Source organism: Hemitrygon akajei, chromosome 7 (genome assembly GCF_048418815.1).
Source record: "Hemitrygon akajei chromosome 7, sHemAka1.3, whole genome shotgun sequence".
In the NCBI taxonomy this organism is placed as follows: domain Eukaryota; kingdom Metazoa; phylum Chordata; class Chondrichthyes; order Myliobatiformes; family Dasyatidae; genus Hemitrygon; species Hemitrygon akajei.
In genome coordinates, this window is record NC_133130.1 from 161,465,009 (window position 1) to 161,491,165 (window position 26,157).

The 26,157-nt window shown below is 39.2% G+C and overlaps 1 protein-coding gene across 1 annotated transcript in view; it reads right to left on the minus strand.

Moving 5' to 3' along the window:
* Positions 1-1,210: 1,210 nt before the first annotated feature.
* Positions 1,211-26,157, minus strand: part of LOC140731108 (fibrinogen C domain-containing protein 1-like) — a 37,258-nt gene continuing 12,311 nt past the window's right edge. Inside the window, exons 2-7 of the mRNA XM_073052402.1 lie at positions 23,785-24,249; positions 20,493-20,649; positions 15,081-15,217; positions 7,806-7,902; positions 2,243-2,422; positions 1,211-1,485 (exon numbers count right to left, since the gene is read on the minus strand). Coding sequence (XP_072908503.1) covers positions 1,226-1,485; positions 2,243-2,422; positions 7,806-7,902; positions 15,081-15,217; positions 20,493-20,649; positions 23,785-24,249 — 1,296 coding nt within the window. The 3' untranslated portion in view covers positions 1,211-1,225. The remainder of the gene's footprint in view (positions 1,486-2,242; positions 2,423-7,805; positions 7,903-15,080; positions 15,218-20,492; positions 20,650-23,784; positions 24,250-26,157) is intronic.

Consider the following 26,157-nt stretch of genomic DNA (forward strand, 5'->3'; position numbering starts at 1 on the left):
TCTTGTTAACGATTGGCGGGTGGGCGATATCTTACTTTTTTTGGTGTGAGGGCGAGGTTGGGTGTTTAATGTTATTGTCGCTGTTTTTTGCATGGGAGGAGCTTGAGGGTTAGGGGGTTGATGTGTTAGCTGTTGTGTCTGAGTGAATCCAGAGATTGTGTGAGGGAGAGGTTGGGTGTTTGGGATTTGCGAGTTTTGTTTTTTTTTCTTTTTCATGCGGGAGGGGTCCCTCAATGAGTTTCATGGTTTTTCTGTATTTTCTGGCTATCTGGAGAAGACGAATCTCAGAGTTGTATTTTGCATACATACTTCAATAATAAAATGAACCTTCACCCAACAATTAAAAAAGGATAGCTATACATAAAGAATAAAACAGAAGTTCTGGAAATAACTAGCAGTCAGGCAGCAACTGTGAAGAGAAAAACAAAATATGTAAAAATGAGAGTCAGCACGCAATCCCCTGATCCTATTGTATTATCAAGTCAGATCATGACTAATCCATTTCTAAACTCCATTTAAGTGTCTAACTTCCAAGTCTCTTTATATCATGACTCATAAAAATCTATTGATCTGAAATGATTATTAAGTTAGCATTTCTTTCTTGTGAGGAAAATTTCCACACTTCCTACCCTTTGTGTAATGAGTATTTCCTAACTTCTTTTATAGTGATCTAGTTCAAACTTAACCTGTGGTTTGCCACCTGCAGAATAAAAAGTTTCTCCTCTTCCTACCTAAAAATGTAATTTCAAAATTCTAAATCCTCATGAAATCATCCTTAACTTCATTTTTCCAATTCTAGGTTTATGCAGTTCTGCAGTCTTTCCTCAAGATACAATTCTTAGAGCCCTGATACTTTGTGGTATATCTGTTAATTTATCCATTTCTGGTTCAGACCCAAAATTCTACATAGTATTCCAGATGTGGTCTATCAGCACATTACTTGGGATCTTTATAAGATGTATACATGTACATACATATAGAATAACATCTGTATTTAATGTAACATGTATGTATTGTGTTTGCAAATGTTAAATAAAATAATACATTTGCATTTGGTAAGTAATGTATATACACTCATGTACTGGACATGTGCTTATATGTCATGTACACATACAATCTATATTCACATGTATATAATGTTTTTCTGAAGTTATGAGTGAAGCTGTTTCATGAATTCAGTACTTGTCAATGATTGAAGATTGAAGTCACATTGCTAAACCTTTCTTTATTGGCCTCCATTTCTTGGCCTGATCTTCATCTCTACAAATTTGAGTGAATACTGCCAGCCAGTCCAAGAGGACCACTCAATGCCATTTGCGTATGAGGTGTGATGACCCTTCAGGTATCGGCCGTTAAGGTTGGAAGTATGGCAATTATGGTACCACCAGGCGCCATGGTAGAACAACGCACAATTATTCATGGAGAGATCATTGTCCCGATCCTTAGTAGTGAATCTCATTCCACTGTGTTTCAGGAGGGAGTCCCCTGTAGAGAAAAAAATAATGTTACTACACTGCTTTGAACAGTCCTGAGTCTTGACCTTATCATATATGACACTCCTGTCATCTTATTAGATCCAACTCTTTACCAGTTGCTGTTTGTAACCATTGGTTCAGTAATGCACCCTTGCTAGTGGATTAATAGATTGTGGGTCCAATTTTCATTGCAGAGAGTGCATAATTCAAGCCAACATTCAGTGCTGAACTGTGGGAGTCTTTTGTTGTTGCAAGTGATATCTTTTGTTTTAGATATTAAACTGAGCCCCATTCTGTACTTGGATACATGCAAAAATATTGCATGATCACTATTTAGAAGAAGAGCAGAGTTTTCCCAGGTGTCTTGTACAAAAGATAACTCTTAAAGACCTGATTCAAAGAAAATAGATTAACTACTTGTTATTTTTGTTTTTATTGTTGTTAATAGAACCATCCTTTGTGAAAATTGGCAGACCCATGACCTATCCTTTATCATAGACTTCATTTCAAAAGCAGTTCATTGGCTGAAAACACTATTGCATGACATCCATGACTCCAGTTGATCTCATCCTTCGATTCTACCCCCCCATCTGTTAATTCCCTTCTGCACACCCTGTTAACCTCATCTTGCTGCTTGATAATTGTTCCCTTCCAATGATGTCCATGCTCAACAGTAAGCACCTCATACCCCTGGAAATCTTTTACTTATCATCTGTGAACCTCCTCCTGATGCCACTCTGGTCTGTTAAAATAAATGATATGGTGACCTGCAGTTCCAGAGTAGTCTTCCACAGTCAGTGGATAGCTGTCCCTTTCTGGATCAACAGAGAACAGTCCAATCCCAAATGTCCCATACTGTGCATAAGCAGTGCTGTTTTCAAAGTCTTCCAGCTCCACACGGAGTTCGTAATGTGACTGAATGGTGAGAGCATGAATCCTTTTCAGACCTAAAAGGTGGAAAAAAGTTTCAGGCAATCAGAAGCAGGTACAAAGCTGACAACATGAACTATCCGTGCAAATGGGCATCAGATTGACCACATACACAGTGGGTCAATAAGGTCTGAGTTAAATTGACGAAAACAGAAAACCTGACTGCTAGTAAGCATTGAGATGCAATATGAACCATTTTCACAAAATGGCATTATTGCCCTAATAGTATAATAAAATTGTATATTTCTGACATTGCAATAGAGACCACATTTCAGATGTACTTATTTTGCAGTCAAGTTTTACATGTATATCAATACGATTTTAAATTCTTTTGTCTGTATAGATTTTTGGGATGACGAGAAACAAAAATGGAATGGCTCCAACAAACTTCAGAGACTACTGATGTTCAAGAGGTAAGTGCACCTGCTGGATGGCCTGAATTATTGCTACCATTAAAATGTGGAATTACTGGGACAATTACATTACATCATGTATAAATAATGTATTACTATTATATCAGGGTTTCACTCGCAAAATTTAGTAACTTCTGCTATGATTATTGTGCATACTAGGAGTTATTGTGAGCAGGAGAGATCTTGAGAGATGTGGAGGCTATCATAAGGCACTGGGACATTACTAAGTAGGAGAATTTGTGTCAGGATGAGGTTATTGGGGGCAGAAGAGGGAAAATGGAGATACAAGGAGATAATTAGAACAGAAGGTGGTATTTATATGACAGGGGAAGGCTACAAAGACTGATTTGTTTTTTCAGTGTCACCACTGTTGAATTTGATATGAGTCAGTAGAGTGACAAATAGATGAAGGAACATATTTTAAATTGAAAATGGATATTAATAACCAGAAGGTTGAAGTGAAGCATTGCACCTGATTTTGTACTTATTATGTATGCATTATATAACATTTTGTAAACAATTGCTCACTAATCTATGGCAGTCAGCCAAAAAAATAATTTACACACAACAGTAAATAAAAATAAAAACCCAAACAATCCTTGAGGTGAAGCAGTAGTTCACCTTGCAATTCTGCTGTTGTTTATTTCATTTGGTTTTCATGATGTAGAAACCAAACACAGATTTGTGAGAACTTTGCTGAGCACCTCAGTTCAGTCCATTAGGGCAAATCTGAGCACACAACTTTTTTCTCCCTTTAATTCCCCATACCACTCCTAGCCTGAACTATGCGCCTAGTTTACGGCATTATTCACTGTGCTTGTGGAACAGCATTTCATCTTCCATCTGGGCAATTGGGTCTCAGCAATGAATTCAACAATTTTGGGTAATTTGCATTCATTGTTTGTATCAGAACTGGATGGTTCTTTTGTCAGATTATTAAACTGTAATATTAACTCTTTTTTTCTCGCTCCACGGACACTGCCTAATCAGCTGGTATTTCCATCATTCTCCTTTTGTTTTCATATTCACATATGTGCATCGAGTAGAGATGCCACCTCACATCTCCAGTGACATGGGTTCAGCCCTGATCTCAGGTGCATTGTCCCTGTAACTGCATGTGTTTCCTCTGGTTGCTCCAGTTTCCTCCTACATCCCAAAATTGTGCAGGTTAGTAGGTTAATTGGTCACTGTAAATTGTCTCTAGTGCATAGATATGCAGTAGAACCTGGCAGGAATCGATTGCATTGAGGAGCGATTAAAAGGAGTTAGGGAAGGACCTATCCATCTCTGTCCTACTTTTATGCACTTTGAAATACACTTGTTTTCTTACTTTCCATTTCTGCTGTCTTGGAACCGAAATGTTAATTCTATTTTTCTTTCTGCAGATGGTCCGTGATTGGCTTCCAACTTCACATTTTCTGTTTAATTTCAGATTTTCAGCATCTGCAGTTTTTTTTGGATATTTTAATTATTGTGCAGAATGGGATCCCAAAGGAATCCATAATCCATGCGGATCCCACTGCTACAACTGAAGGAGTTTTGTATTGCCGTAGGTGCTGTTTTTCAGGTAAATGTTGAATGGAGGCCTTTAAAGATTCCTCTTTGAAGAAAAACAATGCGTTCTCCACAGAGTCCTGTGCCAATATTTGCTGATCAAATACAAATACAAAAAGAAAATCAGCTATTCCATTGTGTGTGGGGGAGGTTGCTTAGCACAAAATGGCTGCCACTTAAAAAAAACGAAATTGGTTGTAAAGCATTTGTGTCATTCTGCTATTATGAAAGGCTTCAAGATTTTTTTCACATGAAATAAAACAAGAGGATTGATTCCAAGTTTAAGGAGCACAGACTGAAAAAAAAGCTTTCCAGAACAGCATAGTCAGGAAATTAAACAAAAATAATAAGTGATGCCATGTGTCTCATCCTCGTTTTAAAAAAAACAAAGATCAGTATGAAGTTGATTTTTCAATTAGTTCAGTTGTTCATTTTCTCAGGGAACATTTGCAAGCTGAAGAAAAATGCAGGTGCTGGAAACCTAAATTAATTCTATGAAAATTGTCATGCTATCAATTATGAGGGTAGAAGGAAGTCCACATTTTAAGTTGTTTATACTTGCTTGATTTAAAGAAAGAAAGAAATCTTTTGTCAGGATGAATGTTTGATTTGGGAAGTGATTGAGTTGGAAGTCCCTCAGTGAATCAGGGATTGCTAGCCAGCATAGCAAGTATCAATTATTAATGTCTGATCCAGCAGAATATAGTACAAAGAATCACCTTAGCAATGTAAACGGATCGTCAGTTTGACAGGCATAAGAAGCCCCTATAGCACAGGGGTTTAGTTAATAATAAACTACCAGCTGAGTGCCTTTACTTGTAGCATTGTGACACAAAGAATTTGATCAATTGGAACGGATTGATTGCTCAAGTCTTTACTTACTGATGCATCTAAACCTATAGGAACATTTTAAGCTTCCCATTAAAATACCTTTTTCCAGGTCACTATATTTTTTCTGACCCAAATGGTGCAGTCTCCATTCCACCATTCACTCCCTACCATCTAACAACCCAGAACTTAACACTGTCTCTAATCATAACCCCAATTTATTTTTTTCCTTGTCTCTAATCCCATTCCTTCTTGGTTTTAGTCCCTTCTCTGATCTCTATCTCCCATTTCCAACTATTATGAATCTCTTTTAGATGCTTCCTTGGCAGTCTGTTCTCATTTATGATGTGGCTTCATGCCTGGGGCTTATTCAGTTGGCTTGACCAAGTTTCGCTTCAGGCCATCTTTTTTGAGTACATGATCTAAATTTACACTCCTGTATGGTTCTGAAGGAATTGTGCATACTGGAGGTACATTGTCTTATTAAAACATAAATCTGAGGCTCCATCTGCCATTTGAAGTCAATATAAAAGATGCTATTACAGTATTCAATTTTGAATAAGAGATGTTTTCTTCCTTGTGTCATTATTAACACCTATTCTTACATCAAAATTGCAAAAGATGCACTATGATAAATTTTCATTGTTGTTTCTGAACCCTTGCAGAATGAACAATGTTTGCTGGATCTTTCACATTATATTATTAACTGTACTTCAAGTGCTTTAATGTGCCTGAAGACTGTATTATAAAGTTGGCTGAGGGATATATGTCAATGTTCAAAGTAAATTTATTATCAAAGTGTGTATATGGTACCATATACTACCTTGAGATTAATTTTCTTGCAGGCACTTACAGGGAAAAATGAAATACAAAAGAATTTATGAAAAACTATACATAAACACTGTAGATAAAGACCAACAAACAATCAGTGTGCAAAAGAATACAAGCTGTGTAAATAAAAAAAGATTAATGAGAACATTCGTTGTAAAGAGTCCTTGAAAGTGAGTCTGTAGGTTGTAAAATCAGTTCAACATAGTGGTGATTGAAGTTATCCATTCCTGCTCAGGAGCCTGATGGATGTAAGGTATTAACTTTCTGAATCTGGTCGTGTGGGTCCTAAGGTTTCTCTACTTCCTGTCCAATAGTAGGAACAAAAAAAGGGCATGGCCAGGATAGAAACATAGAAAACCTACAGCACAATACAGGCCCTTCAACCCACAAAGATGTGCCGAACATGTCCTTACTTTAGAAATTATCTAGGGTTACCCATAGCCCTCTATTTTTCTAAGCTCCATGTACCTGTCCAGGAGTCTCTTAAAATACCCTATTGTATCTGCCTCCACCACTGTTGCCGGCAGCCCATTCCATGCACTCACCACTCTCTGATTTTTAAAAAATTACCCCTGACGTCTCCTCTGTACCTACTTCCAAGCATCTTCAAACTGTGCCCTCTTGTGCTAGCCATTTCAGCCTCTGACTATCCACAGGATCAATGCCTCTCATCATCTTATACACATGGCGTGGGTCTTTGATGATTGCTGCTTTCTGGTGGCAACGCTACATGTACAGTAAATCTACTCAATGGTCGGATGGGCTTTGCCTGTGATAGACTGGGCTGTATGCACTATTTTTTGTGGTCTTTTTCATTCCTGGGCACTGGTGTTTCCATACCAGGCCATGCTCTTTTCGCACTGCTGCCATCAGGTAGAAGGTACAAGTGCCTCAGGACTCTCGCCACCAGGTTCAAGAACAGATACTACCCCTCAACTATCAGGCTCCTGAACAAAAAGGGATAACTACACTCATTCTATTTCTGGTGTTCTCATAACCGATTGTTACTTATTCATATTTTAATTTGCACAGTTTGTTGTTCTTTGATCCTGTTTACAAGTTACTGTTCTATAGATTTTCCAAACATGTATATACTCTGATAATAAATTTTATTTTGAACTTTGATGCAACCAGTTAGGATACTCTCCATTGTGCACCTATGTGGTCAGGATACAAGAAGCAACTCTTCTTTTTCTTTGGAATAGAGTCCTTGGGATATTTCATGCAAGGGAATAAACACAAAACAGCAAACTTCTAAGGAACTGACAAATATTATTCAAGCCGTGCCAAGCCAACACAATAGATATGTTTAATGTAGTGAATGTCCTAGGCTTCCAGTTAATCTAATAAACCACATTATTATCTTTTTTCTAAAGAGAAGCACATGTGCAATGATAAAAAAGGAATCTTCCTAAAATAACGTTAAGGAATCAACAAGTAGTATTGTGAAACAGAGTAGTAAACAGGAATTAGAATGTCTTTACTCTCTTATTTCTCTCTCCCCATAATACTGGAAAGAAAGCAAACCAATAAAAGTGGAGAGGCTTCCTATTCCACACTCTCCCCCCGCCCCAACCATGGCCAGTATCCCTCAAAAATCTAAGAATACTGGGAGTGCATTCAAGACTTGAGACCAATTGTTCTTTGTTAGTATCAAAAATAAAAGAGCAAGGGCAGGGAAATGGAAATGAGATACAGGTCAGCCATGATATAATTGAATGGCTCAGCATCCTTGCACAGCATCCCTTCCCAAATAAGACATTTTTCTCTTTACCCAACCAGTGCTCTCCTGTTATCCTCCCAAATCCATCTTTGTAGGCATCCCAGCCTTGGAAAAAATTCACTGACCCATCTTTCCGGCGCTGAAATACCTGCAAATGCACAAAAAGATGAAAGGAGATGTGAAAATTGAACACTCAAGGTTTAGTCAACATCTGTAACAAAAGTAGTAAATATGATGCAAGTCCTTTACCCACCCTAACAAAAATGGTGTATATGACAATAAACTGAGCTTAGAGTTTTCATACTCAGCACATCAGAGAGCGGGCTGTGGTTAAAATAATTCTTTATACTTAGGAGGAGTACAAAGGATTCTCTATATTCCAAGTCAAAAATCAACACCAAAAGTGGGACAAATATAAAACAGTAATCATTTGGTTCAGGACTGATATCAATACCCCACTGCTTAACAATGTGATCAAGGGTTGCATCAGAGAGCAAAGGAAAAAATATCTCCATCGTTACAAGAAACAAGGAGAAGCTGGGTAGGTATTGTAAGTTTCTAAAGAAGATTGAGCTGAAGGCATCAATGATCCACTGGAGGAACACAGCACATTAAGCAGCATCGACGGGGGTGAAAAGGAACTGTCAACATTTCAATTTGAAACCCTGAATCAGTGCACTCCAGCACTTCATATATTGTTACAACAACAGGAAATAGAGATGTGAAGAAGAAAATTACTGCAAAGATCTCAAGCCTTCTTATAGCTAGGAGCAAATGTACAGAAATTAGTATGCGAAAGAAGAAAATTCTCCATGGATTTCCCTTCAGACTCATCACCTCGCTAAACTAATCTTAGCGTTTGCCTTAAAGCTACTGCTTCTTTGAAGTAGGAAGAAATTGTGGAAGTGCTAGATTTGCTTAGTCAATGAATGAGGACCTGTGAAGCCATTACAAGATTAAGGCTTGGGCTTGATAGGACAATGAGGTAACAATCAAAGCTGAGGATCATGATGAAAAGAAAAGCTGAAATGGACTTTGCGAAAATTGTTTCCTTTTCTTCTTGTCCTTTTTCATGTGAAGCAAGGAGGTGTTCCTTCTTTTGTGCTAATGGCGACTTGCAGGAAGGTGCAGTACTGCCACCTACTGTAATGGAGTATGACAGGAGCCATGACGGGGATCGGATCCTGCATCCCAAACCTGTTTTAATTAAAAAGTTCACCAGGCAATGAAGTGTTAATGGATGGAAAATCCTTTTCTACTCACTTTACAGTGGTATACATGCTCATTAATGCAAATAGCCAATCATCCAATCATGTGGCAGCAACTCACTGCATAAAAGCATGCAAACATGGTCAAGAGGTTCAATTACTGTTCAGATCAAACATCAGCATGGGGAAGAAATGTAATCTAAATGACTGACTGTGGAATGATTTTTGGTGCCAGATTGTTGGTTTGAGTATCTCAGAAATTGCTGATCTCTTGGGTTTTTCAAGCACAACGGTTTACAGAGAATTGTACAAAAAAAAAGCCAAAAATGTTTAGTGAGCAGCAGTTCTATGGGTGAAAGCACCTTGATAATGAGAGAGATCAGAGAAGAATGGCCAGAGTGTTTCAAGCTTTTAGGAAGGCGACAGTAAATCAAATAACCACAACCGTGTGCAGAAGAGCATTACAACACATCAAACCTTGAAGTGGGTAGGCTACAGCAGCAGATTACCATGAATGTACACTCAGTGGCCACTTTATTAGGTACAGGAGGTAATTACTAAAGTGATCACTGAGTGTATACTCCTTATAAGTGTTTCAGTCTGAAAGCATGGAATTCCCCAATGTCTGTGGAAAGGATCAAACCTATTGGTGCTTTTTCCCCATACTCTGAGCCTGTTACACAGGGACAGAGGCTAGTGATTGTTTCAGAGGAAGAGCAGGAGGCTGTTCAGTCCTTTGAGCATGTTACACGTGTCATTATTCTATTATAAGGAATTCTGCAGATGCTGGAAATCCAGAGCAACAAACAAAATTTTGGAAGAACTTAGCAGGTCAGGCTGCATCTATGGAGAGGAAGAAACATTCAATGTTTTGGGCCAAGACAAAGAATATTATTCAGCACATTTACACCTTGCCCCGATTTCCATTGTTTGTTGCTGAACTTCTCAACCCATTGGAGGCACTGATGATTAAAGATGATTAGCTTTATTTGTCACATGTACACCAAAACATACAATGAAATGTAATACACACAAAATGCTGGAGGAACTCAGAAGGCCAGGCAGCAGCTATGGAAAAGAGTAAACAGCTGATGTTTCTGGCTAAGACCCTTCATCAGTCTCAGCCCGAAATGTCGACTGTTTACTTTTTTCCATAGATGGTACCTGGCTTGCTGAGTTCCTCCAGCATTTTGTGTGTATTACTTTGATTTTCAGCATCTGGAGATTTTCTCTTGTTTGTGATACAATTAAATGTACCACTTGCATCAAATCAAATCAATAGGGATGTTCTGGGCAGCCCATAAGTGTTGCCACACTTCCAGAACCAAGATTGCATGCCCATAACTCACTAACCCTAACTGTATACTTCTTTGGAATGTGGAAGAAGCCGGAGCACCCAGAGGAAACCCAGACAGTCACAAGAAGAACATACAAACTCCTTACTGGCAGGTGGTTGCTGGTGGAGTAAAACAATGCGTTAACCATTATGCTACTGTGCTTTCCCCTCCACTATTCAAAAGGCAGATACACTTAGTAAGGGGCATAAAGAGCACCTTTAACATAATCTCATTATGATTTATAGTAATCAAAGAAAGTGAATTATAACTGAGACCATCAGACCTCCCATGCTCTCTAACCTGTCTTTGTTCTGTAAATAATACTCAGGGTGTCATGATCTGGAGCTTTAAGTTCCTGGCCATTAACATCTCAGAGGATCTAGGGCTCAACACATTGATGTAATCATGAAGAAGGCACACTAGCTGCTGTTTGTCAGGAGTTTGAGGAGATTTTGTACATCACCCAAGACTCTTTCCAATTTCTCTTGGTGTAAGGCGGAGAATATTCTGACTGGTTGCTTCACCGGGATCGTAAGAGACCATCGAGTGTTGTTGACTCAGGTCAGTCACTGACACAACACTCCCCATCAGTGAGGACATCTTCAAAAAACAGTGTATCAAGAATCAGCATCTATCACTAAAGACCCACTATGTCTGAGATATGCTTTTTTCTCATCACTATATCTGGAAGGAGGTACAGGAGCCTGAATACCCACACCCAACAATTTAGGAGCAGCTTCTTCCCCTCCCCCATCAGATTTGGAATGGTCCATGAACCCATGAATACTACATCATTATTCCTGTTTTTGCACTATTTATGTATTTTGTAATTTATAGTAATTTATGACTTTGCACTGTGCTGGTGCCACAAAACAACAAATTTCACATCTTATCAATCAGTGATAATAAACTTGATTCTGAATCTTAATATTGTAATTATCAGATGGTATTAAATTGCTATCATCTTTAGTTGAGTTCATGCATTAGCTCATGGAAAAGTTTAAGGAGGGAATTTCTAAGTATAGAAGCCTAGACATGCAGGTGTGGACACCAGCTGTAAGACAACTGAAATTTAATAATGCAAAAGAGGCCTGGAATGCAGTAGTACAGAGTTCCACTGTGGCTTACACTGGTATGTTTTATCAGGGACTGGTGAATAAACAAGGACAGGGCTCACAGGAAGGGGAGTCTGTACATGAATGACTGCTTTCAACTGGATACCGCAAATGGAATTTCTAATGATGCAGCCTGATCTCAATGTAATGTGATGGGCAAACCTGGGGAATTCAAACTGCTTTAAGATTTTAAGTGGTTTATAAAAAAAACTTACCATAAAATAAAAATGGTGTGCTCTGAACGATATGAAGCAAAGATTGATTCTCAATGTCAATAAAAAAGGTATTTCTGTTGCATGCACAGGAATTTAAAGTTTGATTGTTATTAAAATAACATGTTAAAAAGTTAATAATAATGCCCAAGTGCACACACCTGAGGATTCTTAAGGTACTTAATGATTTTGTGGGGCTCCTACCCCTGCAGGTGCCACTATGTTCATATTCCTGCTCATTTTGATTTCTACGATTTGTGTCCTTACAAGTCATAGAAATGAAAAGAAACCTGGTTTCTGCATTTGCGTTGTCTACGCATGAAAGATGGATTTTACAGAAGAGACGAAGGAAAAGAATACACAGGTTTGAAGTGTGGTGATGAAGAACATCACTGAAGATCAAACTGATGGTGATCAAACCAACCATCCAGTCCTCAGCCAATAAATTTAACTTCCTTTGGGGGCCAAGCAAATGAAAAAATAGAGAAGGTAATCGTGTTTGATAAAGCAAGATGAGAAAGGAGAAAGGTAACAGATAAGATGCAAGTATAGAATCAAAGTCGCCACAGGTATGTCTCTACAACTGGTTCCGTATTCTCATAGTATTAGCTAAAGAGAACTAATCCATGAAGTCAAAAGAAGTTAATACCAGCTTAATGCCATCTGGTAATTGCAATAGGTAATATGACTCCAGATCACTACCTTCTCAAGCATTATGTATACTGTATAGGTTTTGTACGAAGCAAACAGCGATGTGTTAAGAAAAATGGGAGGTCTAGTGGAGGTCTTTTAATATAAGGAGGCTCACAGGTAAATCTTTGAACTCAGAGCATGGATCAGCTTTTAAAATTATAATACTATTACAATCACAGAAATGTGTTTGACAGAAAGGCAGGTTAAAGTTCCAGGGTATATAAGTTTCAGATGTGGCAGAGGGTGGAAGAGTTACACTAGTGATCAGAAAGAAAATACCAGCACTTGGAGTAGATATACAAATACTATGCTGGAAGAACTCAGTGGGTCAGGCAAAACACAATGATTAAGTTTGCAGATGACAGAAAATGGTGGTGTTGTAGAAAGGGAGGAAGGATGCCCATAACATCATATAGATCAGATGGAAAGTTGAGGGTAAGTGTTGGTAGGTGGAAGTTCTTCTTGACAAGTGTGAGGTGATATATTTTGGGGTCAAATTGTGGCAGGGCACACAAATTAAAAGGTCAAGTCAGTTAGTGTGTGGTCTGTCCATGGAATTGGATCTCCCAGGAGAACCCCAGGGCAATGGTTAGGTAATAATGACGTTTAATAAATAAATTAGATTTTTCTTCCTTCTATAAACAATGTTCTAAGATGTAGTATGTTAACAAATTGAGAAATATGTTTAATATTGGGTGGTGGGGTTGAAATATGTTTCTACCAAAGGAGGTGTAAGGCACTCGTTCCCTCCAGTAGCCTACAGGCCACCCTTGGGCAAGATGTTGCACCTGCTTAGCCCCCCCCCCCCCCCACCCCCGATCAGAGCCACATGAAGTCATGGGAGCAGATGGTGGATGGTCGTATGTGCATATCACAAGTCCTGGTTATGTGACCACTGATACAATCTCTGAAGTATTGATAATGGCTGGGGTCACCTGTCTTGCAACATTGCCCAGAAGGCAGCAATGGCAAACCATTTCTGTGGAAACATTTGCCAAGAGCAATCATGGTCATGGAAAGACTGTGATGCCTATGTCAGATGACACAGCACATAAAGAATGAATATAAAGAAGATGTTTCACTTATGAAGAATGCCAAATTTAAGGCAACAAAGATTAATTTACCAGTGATAAATCTGTTTGGAGGTTTAGGATTGGGAATGCCTATCACAAGTAGTTAAAGTGAACAGTATAAAGCCATTTAGGATTAAATTATAAAAGTAAATGAAGGAGAAAGGAATGGAAGAATGTTTTTTGTAGTTCAATGTAAAAAGAGGCTCATATGGAGAATTAATAGACCAAATGGCCTGTTTCATTGCTGTGAGCTCAGTATTACATTTCAAGCTGCTGATTAATAGATCTCATTGCTCTGAATTGAGGCTCAACCATTATTAAAGCAATGGCACTAAGAGCAATCCATTCCAAATGAAATCCAGGCCAACCAAGCAGGACAAATTAGAGAACAACAATCTAAAATGTAAAAGATAAAATCAAATTGTCTGGGCTTGGTGAATCAGTTGCTGACATTCAGTGGACAGATTTGGATCACTAAGGACCATCACGCCTGAAATAGTTTGGAATATGAGGCTTAGAAATTTTAATAGTGATGATATAATTTTAGTTTGTGAGCATATAATCAGATTGTGATTGAGGAAATAAAATAGAAGAGTGGAGAATTAGATAAAATGTGAAGATGAAATTGGACTGAGTGAGAGAATAAAATAGTATTTGGGAGACAGAATGAAGTAATATGGGAAACATAATTGAATAGACTGTAAAATAGAATTGAATAGGAACTAAACTATAGAATTGAGGAACTAAAATGGAATAGATTATCAGCATGATTGAAAATATGTGGAACTAGAATAAAATAAAATGTTACATTCTGGGATGTCCAATGTAAGTGGAAATCATAAAGTAAATGGCAGGATCTTTCAGAGTACAAGTCTGCAGCTCTCTCAAAGTGGGAACACAAGTGGAGATGGTGTGTGGCATCAGCTGGAGCATTGAATTGGGAAGCTGTTTTAAACATTGGTGAGACCATTTTTGGAGTATTGTGTGCAGTTCTGGTCATCGCATTAGAGGAAAGCTTTCGAGAGGGTGTAAAAGTTCACCAGGATGTTGCCTGGTTCAGAGTATACTAGCTAGAAGGAGTGGTTGAACAAACATGGACTGGTTTCTCTGTAGGGTCAAAGTCTGAAGGGAGACCTGAGGGATGTTTATAAAATTATGAGAGGTGTAATGGTTCAATGGTTCCATTTAATATCAGATAATGTATACAGCATCTTTTTTTCCAGGATGGAAGTGAGATACTAGACGGGATAGCTTGACAGTGAGAGTAAGAAAGTTTAAAGGAGATGTGCTAAGCAGGATTTTACACAGAGTGGTGGTCTACCAGGGATTGGTGGAAGCAGATAAGATAGTGACATTTGAGAGGAATTTAGATAAGCAAATGAGCATGCAGGGGATGAAGGGATATGTATCATAAGCAGGCAGATGGGATTAATTTAATATGGCATCACAGTCAACACAGACATCTTGAGTCAAAGTACCTGCTCCTATGCTGTACTGTTGTATCTTCTAGGTTCTAAAATTGAGTTATATTGTATGACTTGGTGGAATGGATTAGGAGAATGAACATTTCAGAAATATGATAAAATGGGTTGAATGATGTGAGGGAATGAAATTGCATGTGGGACATGAGATGGAGTTCCACAAAAAAAAGATTTCTATCATTTTTCAGTTGCAGATTGGCTACTTACTGTCCAGCCTCCACCAGCCACCGTCATGTCACACGAGACCTGAAATCCTGCTGGATAATGGGTAGGAAAAACAGAATATATTCCATCTTCCTTATGCCCCCTCAAGAAGATATCATAACAGTCTTTGGGGCGAGGATCTGCAAGGGATTTCCAAAGAAAAAAAGAGAGAGTTTAGATAACCTGCAATTTTTTATCACAGAAATGAAAAGTCATGCAGCACAGAAGCAGTCCCCTTCTCACCACATTTCCATTATCAAGTACATATTAATCCCACTTACAACACTCGAATTGTAGCTTTCTATCCCTGGCAGTTCAAGTGTCTGTCTAGATACTTCTTTAATATTGTGAGAGTGCCTGCCTTCACCACCCATTCAAGCTGGGTGTTCTAATTCTATCATAAGTTTGTTCCTCCTAAACTCTAACCTGTATATTTAGAAATAGAGAAATGTATCCCAAAGTAAGATAACCTATCTGTTTACATCACAAATTGAATACCCCTGTCAGGCTCCTCCCACCCTAGCCTCTTTACCTCAAGGAAAACAAACCCAGCCAGTCCAGTCTCCTCATATCCAATATATTGCTTCACAGACAACATCCTACTGAATCTCCTCTGCATTCCTCTGGCAACCAGAAATGTACAAGGCACTCCATTTATGGCCTGAATCGTGCATTGTAAACCTCTACCATAACCTCTTGGTTCTTAAATTCTATGGTCCAGCTAGTGAAGGAAAGTGTCCCTTATGCTTTCTTCACACTTTCTCTCTCTGTACTGCCACCTGCAGTGATCCTTGGACTCATATATCAAGGTCCCTCAATACTCCATATTGCCCTACCAATCTTACAATGACAATGATTATTAACAAACGAAGAGCTGGAAGAAAGAACTTTCACTTGTGAAGAATCTTTCACAGCCTCAAGATATACAGAAGATGTTACTGTGTTGATGTAAAAAAAATGGCAGGCATTTTGATCATTCTGATGATTACTGAATAATAAACATGAGAAAGTCTGCATACGCATACGCTGGAAATCCAAAGCAACACACACAAAATGTTAGAGGAACTCAATAGGTCAGGCAGCATCTATGGAAATGAATAAACAGCTGACATTTCAGGCCGAGATACATTTTCAGCACTGGAAAGTAAGGGGGAAGACACCAGAATTAAAAAATAAGTGGGGGGGGGGGGAAGAGGATAGCTAGAAGGTGATAGGTGAAGCCAGGTGGGTAGGAATGGTAAAGGGCTGGAGAGGAAGGAATCTGATAGGAGAGGAGAATGGACCATAAGAGAAAGAGGAAGGGACCCTGGGGGAGGTGATAGGCAGGTGAGAAGAGGTAAGAGGCCAGAGTGGGAATAGAAGAAGAGGAGAGAGGGGAGTAAAAAATATTTTTACCAGAAGGAGACATCAATATTCATGGCAGGTTGGAGGCTACCCAGATGGAATATAAGGTGTTGCTCCTCCACCCTGAAGGTGGCCTCATCTTGACACAAGAGGAGGCCATAGACCAACATATGGGAATGTGAATCGGAATTAAAGTGTTTGGCCACCAGGGAGTTCCGCTTTTGGCAGCTGGAACAGAGGTACAGAGATTACTGAATAATCTGATTTGTTAGTGCTTTACAAAACATTATAAAACAGCAATAGCATAGAAACTGCTGTTTCAGGCATTTATAGACTTCCTATCACCCCTCCTCATCTAATCCCTTTAATAAAAAGCTATATTTTCTCCCTTGTGCTTATTTAGCTGAATCTTGCCTAAGCCAATCCTTGTGATACCTAGTTTCACATTCACACCGCTCTCTGGAGAAAGAAGTTCCTTGTGAATTCCCTGCAGCGTTAGTAAGTATCTTGTGGACCCTAGTCAGGTACTGTTTGCAACTGAAACATTCTCTTTACATCTATGCTGTTAAACATGAAAATTCCCAACAGTCTCTTCTCTAGAGAAAAAGGACCCTGTCACCTCTTTCATTAAGTGAATTCTTTGAGTTCTGATAACATTCTAGTAGTTATTTTTATCCATCTCCAGTGTCCCTATATGACTTTTATAACATGTATACCGGAACTGTTATATAATACTCCAAGAATAACCTCATTGAGTTTCCATATAATTTATCTGCTTTTCAATTCTGTTTCTTGAGAAATAAATTTTAATGTGTTGCTTGTTTCTTTCGATGGCCAAGTCTGCATCCTTTTAGTGAAATTTATCCTGTAAACACACTGTACCTTAACCCAGATCCACATTAATATCTGAGCAAGACATGGCTTCCATGTCTTGACTTCACCTGAACTTATATTGAAGCTCATTTCTCAACTCAAAGACTGACTGTTCTGCACACTTATCTTCATGTATTTGTTGCAGCTCTCCTCAGTACTCACCACACCTCTAACTTTCTGCCATTGGAAATTGTTGATGTTTCTGAATACAAGTTAGATTTGTAAAAGGCAGCCTATCCCTGTGAAAGAACACTTCTATCATGGGAGTTACTACTTTTAAGTTCCACACTGTTTTTCGATTTTGTACCCAGCTTGATATCAATTCTGCGACTTACTCCCTAACTCTACATGTCTGAACTAATTCAAGTTGACATACAGTAAAAATGTTGTCTCAGAGTATATAATGTTCTGCGAGTGTCTGCCTGGATAGTGTATTTGGATCTCTGAATGGGGTTCAACCCACTACTCACTTACACAGAGGCCATCTCTCCCACCCCACCTCCTCCCTCCCACTGTACCTGAAGTATGTTGAAGAACTTTGAGTGAACTGAAAGTAGTTAAGATTATGAACTGCCTTGTTATAAATGAAGACAGATGGCTCCAGACTTTGGCTTTAAATACAGATTCTGAGACACTTTTTGCTTAAAATATATTTCTGCAATTATCACCTTTAAAAGGGAATACTCCTGCTCCTCACAAATCACCCACACTGCACTGCATGAATAGGATGTTTCTGAAATGTAAATGCGGTGCTTTCAATGGCAATTTAAAATCCAGAGAAGAACAAACCAAATTATTCCTAATCAATTCTAATCCTTTCTTTTATGTCAGACTTAATCTTGTACATATGATCACACAGAAAGTGGTCACTTAGCTCTTCATGTCTGTGCTGGCTCCCATTCTCCCTCTTTTACTTCTCTTTACCAACAAAACTTATTCTCTCTCACACATGCTCACCATCCATCCCTCAGGTTGCAGGAGTAATACCTCATATTCCATCTGGATAGCCTCCAACCTTATGGCATGAACATCAACTTCTCCTTCTGGTAATTTCTCCCTCCTCTCCCTGTTTTCTTTTTCATTCTAATTCTACCTCTCCTCTCTTACCCATTCTCTTCTCCTCAGCTACCCATCATCTCCCTCTGGTAACCTTCCTCCTTCCCATTTTTCCATGGTTACTGTCCTCTCCTATCAGATTCTTTCTTCTTCAGCCCTTCATCTTTTCCACCTATCACCTGCCAGCTTCTCACTTCATTCATCCTCCCCCATCCACCCCTACCTTCCCCTTTACCTGGTTTCACTGCCCACCTGCCAGCTTGTACTCCTTCTGTTCCCCTCACCTTCTTATTCTGGCTTCATCCCCCTTCCTTTCCAGTCCTGATTGACAGCCTTGGCCCAGAACATCAACCATTTATTCCAGTTCATAGATGCTGCCTGACCTGCTGAGTTACTCCAGCATTTTGTGTGTGTTGCTCCCATTTTCCTTTCATTCTTTCCTCTTGACCATGCTTTCAGATAACCTGAAATTACCTTCCTAAATCTTTGTCTTCTTTTAAAAGCTTCTAAATATCTACCATTTTGACCAAATATGTAGAATACCTGCCTTTATAACAACTTACATGGCACAGTATCAACTTTGTTTCATTTTTACTATATTCATTGTGATCTATACATTCAAATGTTGCTTTTGCTTATCTAAGGTTGATGGACAAAAATATTTAAAAATTCAATGGATTTGTCATATATGATTTCTCTTTTATAAGTCGATATTGCCTCCCGAAATAATAATTTACAGCATTTCCCCCTATTTTTGATGACTTTCTCTCTCTTGTTAAATTGTGGGGATACATTTTATATCTTCCAATCCGTGCAACAAGGTTCCACATGTTAACTGGAGCTCATGGTACAGTGTATATTGGATGTTATATGGTGGTAAGGACTGAGGATTGGTTAATAGAGAGAAATCAGAGGGTAAGAATAAAGAGGTTATTTTTGGGGTTGAAGGCTGTAACTAGTAGGTTGCTACATGAGTCAGTGCTGGACCAAATGCTCACGATATATATGATTTGAAGTAGAGTATCAAGTATAACATACTCAAATTTGCTGATGATATAAAATTAGTTGATTGTGTGTACTGTAAGGATGCAGAGAGTCTTCATGAGATACAGACAGGCTAAGTGAAAATAATGTGGAAAATTATAATGTTAACCACTTCGATAGAAAAGCTAGAAAGACGGGTGAGGAAATGTAAGGTTTGGAATGACAGGTGAACTTGTATGTGAATCATTGTTATAGACCGATTACTGGAAAGATATGGTTGTCGTAACACAGAGATTAAGCAAACAGCCTGCACTCTCTGGAGTTTAGAAGAATGAGAAATGAACTCACTGAAGCATACAAAATTGTTAAGTGGCTTGGTAGGATATGTGTAGAATTGATGTTTCCTCTTCAGAAGTCACAGTCTCAAAGCAAGGGTTTTGTTTTTTAGGTTAGAGGAATAGTAATTTCTTTACTCAAAAGGTGATGAATCTTTGAAATTCACTAACCAAATGGAACGTGGAAGCTAGTCCTCAGGATTAAGATAATTTTTTGGATATTATGGGAATCAAAGAATGTGAAAATTATCTAGGAAAATACTGCTGATGTAAAGGACTAGCTATAATTTTATTGAATGCTGAAACAGGTACAAAGGAGCTGAATGACCTGCTCATTCATCTGAAGCAGGTTAATGCTTACTATGCTATTACTGGAGAAGAGATGTACTATGAAACAGATAACAAACAGTGTATCCACCTTTAGCACATTTGAAAGATCCCATGGCATTATTTTAAAAACAAGCTTTTCTCAAGTTATGGTTAATATTCATCACTTAATTTCATTAAAATAGCTATTTGATTATCACCACATTGTTGCTCATGATTTCTTGATGGGAATAATTTGGATGCCACAGGTTTTAATCATGCAACAATGACTGCAGCTCTTTTGAAGTAAGATGCTTTGCAATATCACAAGATTATGAATGGGTCAATGGAAAGACAGTTAATGTGCTGATTTATTAATTCCTTTCTCTCTTTCTGTCAGATTTGGAGAAACATGGGTTGGAAGAGTTGCACAAAAGTAGGGTGGAATGATTAACAGATAAGGCAGAATGATCAGGGTACCAGCACAAATAAAGGTGAGGACATTAATCATACCTACCACTTGGGCAATGCTTGGGGCGATGTTTGGTTGGTCCTTTCACTAGATTCGCCTTCACATGGGGTTTTAAGGCTCCTTGTTCTCTCTGGAGAGAATCCAATGCATCACTCATCGACCCTACGACTTTAACCAAGTTAACCTGACTCTCTGAGAGCAGCTATGGGGAAGAGAAATAGTACAATAAAACGATTTAGATGTTGACAACACTTGTTGGCTGTATTCCTAAAGGAGTTTTGGAATATCCTGCCACTAATGGCACTCCTCACTCTCTGACAGGCCCTATTTTCTAACACCAGTCATAGAACACAGCAGACCTTTCATTACTCCTCACCATCCCACATCTCTATTTTTATCATAATTAATAGCTTTTGCTGCATTTATAACTACTGGAGACCCCAGGGTATCAGGATATCTGTAATTCTACAGAAAACTTCCCTCATGCCAACAGCATCCTCTGTTGGTGCAATATTGATGAAAACAGTGGTGTTCTTTTTGATTATTGTATGGTGTTGAATTGCACTGTACCTCCTCAGAAGATGAATAAGTTCACCATTGCCATCCTGAGGAGGACAATTAATGGAAATTTGAACTGAGCAACCACAGAAACAAATGCTTACAAGAACAAGTTGGGCACTGGTTTCCTGCTTTATGTCACTTGTGAATTCCCAAAATCTTTCCATCTAGGCCTCATATGGAGCCAGTGATCATTAATGGAGAATGTGTGGAGCAGGTTAAGACCTACAAGTATCTGGGAGTACAGTTAGACGAGAAGCTAGACTGGACTGCCAACACAGATGCCTTGTGCAGGAAGGCACAGAGTCGACTGTACTTCCTAAGAAGGTTGGCATCATTCAATGTCTGTAGTGAGATGCTGAAGATGTTCTATAGGTCAGTTGTGGAGAGCGCCCTCTTCTTTGTGGTGGCGTGTTGGGGAGGAAGCATTAAGAAGAGGGACGCCTCACGTCTTAATAAGCTGGTAAGGAAGGCGGGCTCTGTCGTGGGCAAAGTACTGGAGAGTTTAACATCGGTAGCTGAGCGAAGGGCGCTGAGTAGGCTACGGTCAATTATGGATAACTCTGAACATCCTCTACATAGCACTATCCAGAGACAGAGAAACAGTTTCAGCGACAGGTTACTATCGATACAATGCTCCTCAGACAGGATGAAGAGGTCAATACTCCCCAATGCCATTAGGCTTTACAATTCTACCGCCAGGACTTAAGAACTTTTTAAAAGCTATTATTAATGCTTTTTGAGATAGTGATTTAGATGCATATCATATTTTTTACTGAGTTAAGTATTGTATGTAATTAGTTTTGCTACAACAAGTGTATGGGACATTGGAAAAAAAGTTGAATTTCCCCATGGGGATGAATAAAGTATCTATCTATCTATCTATCTATCTATCATTTAAAGTCAAGAATATGATGCCAAAACGTCTACTCACTCACGAAGCTCAAAGGCATTCAAGACAAAGTGGTCCTCTTGTCCAACCCCTAAATATTCACGTCCTTCATGTTCAACATATCCTGTTTGTGTGGTGTGTCCCATCTACAAGTTTGTAGGCAACGTAAAGAATTGCCAAAGTTTTTCTTTTCAACAACATCTTCCATACCTAAAACTTACCACCCCAGGGGAACAAGGTTAACATCAGATGGGATGCCATTTCTTCCACATGTCCCACCATGCGAAATTTTAATGGAAACCATAATTGGATCAAAATTGTGTGTGCACCCTTAACTCCTGGTGGAGTTGTCATGTCGCTGTCATGACACCGATCTTTTTTGGTGATTGCTCATCGTCTTGGGCATCTGAAAACTGGCGGAGCCCATCACTCTCCAGGTATTTTTTTACAAGGTCAATTTGCATCTAAATTAAACCCAGGCACAGATGGAGAGTGTGCAAAGGAGCCGGCCGGATTCGAACTCAGGACCTCTCGCCCCAAAGTCCAGCGCTGATGCCACTCTGCCACGTAAAATCCTGGATCAAAATCCTGGATATCAAAACCTAACTGCTCTGAATGAGTACCTACAGAAAAAGACTGCTGTAGTGCACTATCACATGCACACACACACACACATATATACATGTGTAAAAACATATATACACACACATCTTGACAGCCTGAATTTGTGCTCAAGTCTCTGCAGTATGCCTTCTGAATCAAAAGTAAGAGGGCTAAGCCACTGAGACACCATTGCCTTCAACAGGAAAGAAAGCTGAACTGACTACAAAATGGGCAACTAATTCTCTGCCAACAGAACTATTTATCAAGTGTGATCCTATGACTATGAGTAATGTTCCAGCAATGAAGCTGCTATCATTTCCAATTATTTGGTCATATTAACCTGATTCTGATTTGAATTTGACCCCTTGTTACTGCAGTGAAAACATGGCACTATGTAAACACAGAGCCCACAGTGGAAAATAATAGATAGATAGATAGATAGATACTTTATTCATCCCCATGGGGAAATTCAACTTTTTTTCCAATGTCCCATACACTTGTTGTAGCAAAACTAATTACATACAATACTTAACTCAGTAAAAAATATGATATGCATCTAAATCACTATCTCAAAAAGCATTAATAATAGCTTTTAAAAAGTTGTTAAGTCCTGGCGGTAGAATTGTAAAGCCTAATGGCATTGGGGAGTATTGACCTCTTCATCCTGTCTGAGGAGCATTGTATCGATAGTAACCTGTCGCTGAAACTGCTTCTCTGTCTCTGGATGGTGCTATGTAGAGGATGTAGAAATGATTGGAGAAAGTTGTGGGTTTGAAAGTAGTTGTTTAGGCTTTATCCATCTTCTACCTCTCCCCTAGTCACTTTTCCTGCATCCCTACATTTTTTTCCACTTCAAATATTTGTTCAATTCCGTTTTGAAATGCCTTGTTAAGTCTAGCTTTACCACTCTTTCAGGGAGAGCTTTCTAGGTCATAACAGCAGACTGCAAAACTGCATTCTCTGCATTTTCCCTCTGGTTATTTTTTCCTCCAACTGTTTTGGCAGTTTTCTCATTTATTCTATCAAATTATTCTGACTTAAAATCACTCTTCAAATTTACCTGCTGAAAGGATCACAATTCCAGATTTTTCAATCTCTTTATAGTTAAGTGATATAAATGATTAAGGGATATTCTGTGCTCTTAATGTTGCGGAGAACAGCTATGCCAATGGACATAGAAAGTGGGTAGCAATGTCATTGTGTTAAGCCTGACCTGACAGGCTTTAAGGTGAACTGTGAAATGAGCTTCTGAGTCTATGAATGGTGTTGATTTCATTGACTTACCTCAATTAACCTGCCTTGCTCTGACTGGTGTGAATTCAGTTCTTGTCTCAAGCTGCCTTGGCCCTGTTTCAAGGCCTCATATTCCTGTCTCAGCTGGGATGAGAGCCTGGATACTTGATCAGCCACTGTGACCAGCATCGCCATGTCCTGCCCCTCACTCGCCCCCATCTGCTCTCCACGACTGGACACAGCGGTGAGAACAGATGACTGGAGGCTTTCCAAATGGTCCAGGTCACTCTTGTAATCCGGGCAGTTAGGGTCGACAAAGATGTTGATCCTTGACCTGTCAGCCTGGTCAATGGTAACCAGAGCTTGTGTCTTGTCCTGGTTGGTGCTGATGAGAGGTGGTGTGCCCGTGGCCTGGTGGTAATGGTTGAGGAAGAGGAGAGTTCCTGTTACTGCCATGGCCAGTAACACAGCCAGGAAGAGCAGGACCATACAGAGTATGTAGCCACAGCTCAGCTTCTGCAAAAAGGAGAGGTTTCAGTACATTAGGATTTTCAGGTTGCTGGGACTTGTATGGAAAACAGGATCATTATTGAACCCTTGGAACATAGGGCCAGAAAGAAACAATTCTGCCCCTCAAACATATTTGCCATTCATTTAGACCATGGCTGTTCAGTGCCCCAATTCCATTGATCTGCTTCAGTTCCATAACTGAAGTACGCATAAAATATCATGTTCTTCTATTATTTTCAATGGACCACCCAATGTCAACAATTTCACATGAAAAGATTTATCCGCTTCCAATACCTTTTGTTTGAAATACCTTCTGATGCTGCCCCTGAATGGTCTAGCTCTATCTTTATTTTTAAATTCACTTGTTGTGAACTTTCCTATCAGGAATTATGATTTCAGTCCATCTACACCATCGTTAATCATTTCAAGCTCCCTATAGTATGCTGTACTTGAGGAAATGCAAATGTTCCCCATGCAAGTAGCCCTCTTAATTTAATTTGGTATATCCTAAATTATTGCAAGCCGCTTTACTAATACAAATATTCACTTTTTTCATCCAGAAGCAGGGGTGCAGTGCTGCTGGAGCTCACCGGAGTGCCGCTCTGGTACCTCTGTAAAAAAAAGTCAAAATAAACAAGTGGGGAATTTAACAAGCGGAGAAAATAAACAAGCGGCCACATATTAAAGAGGGAATTTTATGGAAGCGGGGGTTGGGGAGAGGGGGTGGTGGCTGGTGGCGTAAGTACCACTAATAACATTAGGATATTTGATCGTTTTTGGTGAAATCCTGGAGCTGTGACTGTTTTTTATTTCGGTATTTGTGAAATTCCTCCTCGCTCAACCTGTTGTCCCAGCGTACCCTGCTGTAGCCTCCCGCCATTTCACAGAACCTCAGTCTCTCTCCAGCACTCATTGTTTGAGCATTGTTCGCCGAGGAAATGAAAGTCTTAGATCTTTTGGAAAGTGGCATGTCGCTTGCCGAAGTGGGCCGTAAGGTCGGTAAGAACGAATCGAGCATTCGCACAATAAAGCAGAAAGAAGCTGAAATTCGTGGAAGTGTTAGTGCTACCCCTACAACGGCAAAAATGTCTCTCTGGTTCGTGATAAAGTGCTTGCAAAGGCTGAGAAAGCATTAAGTGTGTGGCTAGAGGACATGTCACAGAAGCAAATCCCTGTTGATGGCAAAATTATGCATGAAAAAGCACTTAATCTCTATGAGCACTACTGTGAGGGGGTTGAGGAGAGTGAGAGGAAGGGGTTTAAGGCAGGAGAGGGATGGCTGGCTAGCTATATTATGCGCTACAACCTCAAGAACTTAAAGATCATGGGTGAATCGGCATGGTAGATGTACCAAGTATCCTATTATGGAGCCGATCGAAGTACACACTTGAAGTCTCTCAAAATAAATTGTTGATCACAAACTATGAAAAGCTCACACTGCTGCTCTAAGTGTTGAAACTAGTGAAGATGCTCTTGGAAAATTATGTGACCCTATGAATGCTCCGCTTCTAAAGGCAACTTGTTCAATTTTTCGTTCTGCATATTATTTAGCACAGAATGACAGTCCATACGCTGATCAGTTTGGCTTATTGGAACTTCAAAAATAATGGTACTAACATTGGAATTGGACTGCATTCCCACACTAGTGCTACAGAGATAATTAATCACATAGCCATTAATATGAAAAAGAAAATTTGCCAGCATATCAAGCAGATAAATGGCAAATTTTCTGTTCTCATTGATGAATCAACAAGCCTGAGCATTAAGACCACCGTAATAGTTTATTTGAAATGTGAAAGTGATAAGGAAGGTGATCCCCATTTTATGTTTTTAGATCTAATTGAACTGCCTGATCAGAAAGCTGCAACTATCTCAATAACCATGAGTTTGATGACTCTTACTTGAAACAGAATC